This window comes from Geotrypetes seraphini, chromosome 3, assembly GCF_902459505.1.
Source record: "Geotrypetes seraphini chromosome 3, aGeoSer1.1, whole genome shotgun sequence".
NCBI lineage: Eukaryota > Metazoa > Chordata > Amphibia > Gymnophiona > Dermophiidae > Geotrypetes > Geotrypetes seraphini.
In genome coordinates this window covers 43,387,867-43,394,877 of record NC_047086.1, presented here as the reverse complement: position 1 = coordinate 43,394,877, position 7,011 = coordinate 43,387,867, and the positions used below count along the sequence as shown (strand labels likewise).

General features: G+C 46.6%; 1 protein-coding gene across 1 annotated transcript; it reads left to right on the top strand.

Moving 5' to 3' along the window:
- The first annotated feature begins 367 nt into the window (after positions 1 to 367).
- On the top strand, positions 368 to 6,627 carry LOC117357168 (nuclear receptor subfamily 0 group B member 2-like). Its single transcript, XM_033937540.1, has 2 exons — positions 368 to 953; positions 6,167 to 6,627. Exons 1-2 carry the CDS (start codon positions 368 to 370, stop codon positions 6,406 to 6,408), a joined length of 828 nt encoding a protein of 275 aa, XP_033793431.1. The 3' UTR covers positions 6,409 to 6,627.
- Positions 6,628 to 7,011: the final 384 nt, after the last annotated feature.

Genomic DNA, 7,011 nt, shown 5'->3' with positions numbered 1-7,011 from the left:
TACCATGGCACAGTGATGTGGGCTGGCAAACACAATGATTCCTATTGTTCTGCTCGGCACAAGCCTGTGAACCCCTCCCTCTCATTCAGATCATTTCTGTTGGGCAGGAAATCAGAGGATGAGTAAGTCATCTCTTGGTAGTTTGTGAATGAAAATCCCCTTTAGAGAATAAAGTTCAAAGTAATTTTACTGCACAGGGTCACATTACGTTGCTACTCAGAGCTTATAAAAAAAAAACAACCCAAACCACACACACAACGCCTACCAGTCTGGCATGGATACTTCTGCCAGCACAGTTCTGTAAACTGGTGCTGGGTTGAAGCTAGAGCACCAGCCATTTTAAATGCTACATTTGCAAAACTTCACTATGGCTTCTGAAGTCCCATCTGGGGAATTTGGCAAATGCCAGTGTCAGACTGAACACACTGACGGCATTCTTTACCACATTCTTAACCAGGAACTGCCAACTAACAAATGGGAGTGCTGTAATTATCACCGGTACCATCGTCATCTTCTTCCTTGGGTTTCCACGGGTGACTGCCCCTGTGGCGAAAGCAGACAAGTTGCCCTAAAGACTCCTGAAATCACTTGCAGGAGAGCTTCTGCAGTGTTGTTAAAGACAGTTGTTTTTATACGAAATTTGCCTTCCTTTTATCTGTTGCCACGAGGGGATCAGATCCTCTTGATTCAGCAGAGCTGGGTCCCGCTTTTTGCCCTGGGCCTGGCCCAAGAACGGGTAGACTTTGACCTACAAGAAATGTTAGTCCCCAGTTTGCTGAGAAAAATCCTTCTCAATCAGTCCGAGATGGCTGGTGACAAGCTGTGCGACGCCACTTTGGGTGTACCGTTAGCGGAAGTTCACCAGCTGAAGTGTTTCCTGGGTAAATTCTGGCACTTGGATATCTGTGCAAAGGAATATGCCTATATTAAAGGAATTATTCTCTTTAATCCTGGTAAGTTTAATAAAAATGCATGGTACTAATGAAAGCAGAAACAGATCTAATATAAAGTGCTCTCTATGTGTAAGCCTGTTCGTCTGTGATTTTTGTTGTGCTTGCCCTGTTATTTTTAACACTTCAACTCAGTTCATAGACAACCCCGCGAAAGACAAAGGCGCGCGCCAAAGAAAATTACAGTTTTTAGGGGCTCCGACAGGGGTTGTTGTTGGGGAGCCCCCCAGTTTACTTAATAGAGATCGCGCCGGCGTTGTGGGGGGTTTGGGGGGTTGTAACCCTCCACATTTTACTGTAAACTTAACTTTTTCCCTAAAAACAGGGAAAAAGTGAAGTTTTAAGTAAAATGTGGGGGGTTACAACCCCCCACAACATGGCGCGATCTCTATTAAGTAAAGTGGGCCCCATGCCCCCCCCCCCTTCGGAGCCCTAAAAACAGTAATTTTCTGCGGCTCGCACCTCCGCACTGCACTCAATTGTCTGTGCGCGCCTTTGTCCCGGCACGCTTTTGACCTAACACCCTTCAACTCTATCTAATTAATGTGAAACACACCAAAAACACCTAAATGAAGGCTAGTGCCAGAACTAATTAATCTCAATAACTTTCTCTTAGAGACTATGGATCTCAAGTGCTCGCAGCTAGCAGCCACTTGAACTAAGTCCAGGCTCTGTAGCCTACATGCGGGCTAGCATCAGTCTAAAATATCTCTGTTGAGAGCTACTTGATTTGTAAAGTTTTTTTTAATATAATTATGTAAATTTTATTGCTTATATTTAAATATCTCAAATGTAAGCCCTTCTCAGAGCCATAGTATTAATATAAAGTACTAAGCTCGGGTGTAATTGTATACCTGGCCTCACAACCAGCGACGGAAGATCTCCGTTTCGCTCCCACGTTAACGGGAGCTTCTGCACGGCATGGGTAGGTATGCGTTAGTGAATGCTAGTGACAAAGCTTACTCGCCGTTGCAGAGCCCTTTAACAACACGTTAAATTAAATGTGGTACCCTATCTAAACCAGCTGGCCATTTCTAATATGCTTTTATATCCCACCTGCAAGCCTGGGAGCGATCTAAACCAGTGGTTCTCAACCCTGTCCTGGAAGACCACCAGGCCAGTCGGGTTTTTGGGATAGCCCTAATGAATATGCATGAGAGAGATTTGCATATAATGGAGGTGAGAGGCATGCATATCTGCCCCATGCATATTCATTTGGGCTATCCCTAAAACCCGACTGGCCTGGTGGTCCTCCAGGACAGGGTTGAGAACCACTGTTCTAAACAATGTACATGCAGGTATTTTTCTGTCCCTGGAGGGTTTACAATCTGAGGGGTCCATTGACTAAGATGCACCAACTGATTCAGCACACACTAATGATTAGCATGCGCTAAACCCTAAGAAGCCCATAGGAATATAATGCGCATTTTAGTATTTAGTGTGTGCTAAATCAGTTAGTGCCCTTCAGTAAAAGGACCAATAAGTTTGTACAATGCCCAGCTGATTGGGGCTTCCCCTGTTGGCTCCTGCTATGAAGCCATCGGGGGAAACCCTGATCAGTTGATTCGCAGCTTCCCCTGACAGCTCTGGAGCGGTGACCAGCTGGTCGCCGCTCCAGAGCTGGCAGGGGAAGCCATGAATCAGCTGATCCAGCAGCCACTGCTCTCCCCTCTGCCGGCTCTCAGCTGATTGCAGCTCTGGAGAAGCCATCAGCCGGGCAGCGCGGAAGAACACAGTCTGCAGGCTTGGTTTTTTTTTTTTTTTTAATTTATTTTGTGGAGGGCGCAGCTGTTGTGTGTGTGTGTTGTGCGAGTACAGCATGCACAATAGCTACTGGCAGCTCCAGAGTTGCCAGAAAAATTTTCCCATAAAAGGAGTGGGGGAGTTTTCCCTTTAGTGCTCACAAGGAGAGCTCTTTGAAATACTAATGATTTTCTTGAATGCATTTGCAAAGGGTTCTCAGTGGCTGCCATGAGAGAGTGTGGCGCAGTGGTTAAAGCTCCTTGCGACACTGGGCAAGTCACATAATCCCCCCATTGCCCCAGGTACATTAGATAGATTATGAGCCCACTGGGACAGAAAGGGAAAAATGCTTAAGTACCGGAATAAATTCATGTAACCCATTCTGAGTTCCCCTGGGAGAACAGTATAGAAAATTGAACAAATAAATAGTGTGAAAAGCTTCAGCCTCTAATAACCAGAGCTGGTATTGTGACATCATAATGCCTCCTTCCACCAATGCCTAAGAGCCAACCTCATTAGTGATGTCACAATGGCTTGATTGTCCTATACTTGGCTCACTTTTGCTACATTTTGATTTCTAGAGTGGTGCAGTGGTTAAAGCTACAGCCTCAGTACCCTGGGGTTGTGGGTTCAAACCCACGCTGCTCCTTGTGACCCTGGAGTCACTTAATTGCCCCAGGTACATTAGATAGATTGTGAGCCCACCGGGACAGACAGGGAAAAATGCTTGAGTACCTGAATAAATTCAAGTAAACCGTTCTGAGCTCCCTTGTGAGAATGGTATAGAAAATTGAATAAATAAATACAAATAAAATAACCCTTTTGTGCATTGGGAAGAGAGTTTCAATGCTCAAGACCCAGCGCGAAGGAGGCAGATCTTCGGGCATCGGCATGTCCTGTGCGTTGGTGCCGGTGCCAAACGGGGGTAAGAAATGTGATCGGGCGGGTGGGTGGATGCCTGGGGGATGCCGGATCGCAGCGGGGAGGGGTTGTGACGTGAGCAGAGGGTGCCGGATCAGGGGGGGGAGCGCTCGTAAATCGAGGCATGCTTGGTTTCTGAGGCGCCAATTTTGCTAATGTTTTGCTTGTCTTGCAAAACATTCGCAAACCGGTGCACTCGCAAACTGAGGTACCATTGTATTTTTGTTCTTAAATCACCCTTTGTAAATTTTTATTATCTTTTGTAAACCACTTTGAATCCAGTAGAAGGCATAGCGGTATATAAGACACAATTAGCATTAGCATATAGCGGCATTGGTCGTTGATACTACTGTTAACAATAGTGGCGTTAAGGAAGGGGCTGCAAAACTACTGGAAGACAAAATTGGTAAGAAGCTCTTCTATTTGACCTGCAGGCATCATATCTTCAAAGTAGTTATTGGGGCAGTATGGAAGGGGGTCTGTTTGGTAAAGCTACAGGGCCAGAAAATGAACTGTTTTCAATTTTCAAGAAACTGTGGGGCAAACTAGACAAGCAGGATGTGAATGAAACTTCCTGATACTGAAAGTTGACGAACCTTAGTCAGTGTCTTCAGACTGAGGGCCTGATTCTCTAAAAGTGCGTCCCGATTTTAGGCAGCTGTAGGCGTCCTACAGCTGTCTAATCAGCCAATTGGGATGCACGTTTTTTAAAAAAAAATGCTCCCCAGGCAGGCCGCCTATATTGAAGGCGAGGACCGCAAGACACCTAGGCCCTGATTCTGAATAGGACGCCCGGGAGAGGCGTCCTATTCAGAATCGGCCTAAACTAAACCCCAATTCTGTAACCGGCGTCCATGTTACAGACGCGGGTTAGAGAAACGGGTTAGATTAGACACGGCCCGCTACACTTATCGCGGCAAGGGATCTCTCTGCCGCTATAAGTATAGCGGGCCGCGGCCCCCTGACCAGGAGGGTGCCCAAACCCTCTGCCCGAAGACGCACCCCCCCCCCGACATTACCGATCTCCCCCCCTCCCCCCGACAATATCGATAGCTGGCAGGAGGGTGCCCAATCCCTCCTGCCCGAAGACGCAACCCCCCCCGGCGCTAACCCCCCCAAAACCTCCACTCCACCAAACCTGTTCTTAGATGGGTCTTGCATGTCTTGAGCCGGCAGGCACGCCTCGTTGAAATGAAGCGGGCCCGCCCCTTCCCGGCCCATCCCGCCGAAGCCTAAGGCCTGATTAACCCAGGCTCTAGAAGCCTGGACCAATCAGGCCTTAGGCATAGCGGGTCCGCCCATCCCCACTAAGTCTAAGGTCTGATTGGCTAATCAGGCCTTAGATTAAGTCTAAGGTCTGTTTGGCCAATCAGGCCTTAGATTAAGTGGGGATGGGTGGACCCGCTATGCCTAAGGCCTGATTGGTCCAGGCTTCTAGAGCCTGGGCCAATCAGGCCTTAGGCTTCGGCGGGATGGGCCGGGAAGGGGCGGGCCCGCTTCATTTCGACGAGGCGTGCCTGCCGGCTCAAGACGTGCAAGACCCATCTAAGTTTTATTTCTTCCGCCTTAACGCTCCCCCTCTCCTCATTAGAAAACAGATCGAATTCCCTCCTCTGCATCAGACCAAATCCTCCTCTTCCCCCCCCTCAACACGGCTCACCTTTCTTTACTTTTTCCCCCTCCTCCCCCCCCCTCCCAACGATACCTGTCCCCTCCTCTCTTACAATATGCTTGGCTCCCCCTTCTCACAAATTCTATTGAACTCTTTTACGGTAAATACCATATATGCTCTGTATTAGTCCTTCCTTACTTAAATTGTCAATGTAAACTAGTTTGACCCTTCGATTGACTTGTTATGTACTTCTTTTTCAACTGCACTGTATGTAACTCATCTATTTGTTGTGAACCGCCTAGAACTCCCTGGGTATGGCGGTATACAAAAAATAAAATTATTATTATTATTATTATATAACACTATACCATAAGTTCAAAGCGGTTTACAACAAGTTACATACAATGAGAGGAAGAGAAGTAGAGGAAGAGAATTTAAAAGGAAGAGTTGAGGATTAGAACCAGAGTGAAGGAAGAATGTGGAGGATCAGGAGAGAACTGTAACTTATTCCCAGCTGAGGTAGGAACCTGCTGAACTGAAGTTTTGTTTACACAGGAATAAGTAGAAAGGCTGCATCTTAAAACTCTCCCAGAGGCGGTGTTGCATGAACGAACTGTGCTCCTGGCTGGACACGAAGGACTGTCACCCAGAACTCTGGATTCACTAAACTAAACTGAGAGGGGGGCAATGTATTTTGGGAAAGCAGCATTTTCTGTGAGGAAAACAGACCCCTAATTCTGTGTAAATAAAAGCTTATTCTCCTACCTCACCAGACTGCTTGTTAGTGTTTGTGCAACTCTTGTTTGGGTAAGCTACAAATAACTGGGGTTAACAGTAACATAAGAAATCTTAATAGTAACCCACATTGATAATTTACCCTCCTGAACTTTACTAAACGCATTCTTTCTACTCTGAAATAACTTCATGACTGTCCTTTCAGAGATATATGGCCTAAGGTTTCCGCACTATGTTCAAACGCTTCAGCAGGAGGCCTGGCGGATGCTGATTGAATTTAACCTGTCAATGTACAGCAGAAACCAAGCCCGATTCAACTGGATCCTTGGGGCCTTCGCCAACCTTCAAGCTATCAGTGCCAATACTATCACAGAACTCTTCATCAAACCCATCTCAGGAGAGATCAGCTTGGATGAACTGCTATTAGAAACTCTGGACATCAAATAAAAATAAAAGCGGTGCCTTTTCCATTGTTCTCACCACTAAGGGCTCGCATTTTTAGCGCACGCGCCGGATTACCCGAAAAAACTACCGCCTGCTCAAGAGGAGGCGGTAGCGGCTAGCGCACGCTTTTTATGCGCGTTAAGGCCCTAACGCACCTTTGTAAAAGGAGCCCTAAGACAAGCAGATTCTGTTAAAATTAGAGGAGGTGGGAGCCATAAGTGAGGAGCCGGTTTTTTCACCATGCGAATCTGAACATATCTATATTACGCAAAAACTATTTAGTTTGATTGTGTTTTGAAAATATGATCGAGCAAAGGGTGTCTATAGGTTAATAAATATCCATTCTAACAATATGGCTTGAAAAAAAATATTCTGAAGGTGGTTTAAGGGCTCCTTTTATCAAGGTGCGGTAGGGGGGGTTTAACGCGTGGAATACCGCACGTTCAACTGCCTGCCGCGCTAGTCGCTAACGCCTCCATTGACGAGGCGTTAGTTTTTTGGCTTGCCGCGGGGCTTAGCGCATGATGAAATGTCCGACGCGCTAACCCCCGTAATGTACCTTGATAAAAGGAGCCGTAAGTGTCATTTGGCTAAAATGGAAAATCT

Excerpts from the sequence above, each read along its gene's own strand:
- LOC117357168 (XM_033937540.1), top strand. The coding sequence starts at position 368 with ATGGCTTCTGAAGTCCCATCTGGGGAATTTGGCAAATGCCAGTGTCAG. Across the intron at positions 954-6,166 it reads AATTATTCTCTTTAATCCTG|AGATATATGGCCTAAGGTTT; the intron begins GTAAGTTTAATA and ends CTGTCCTTTCAG.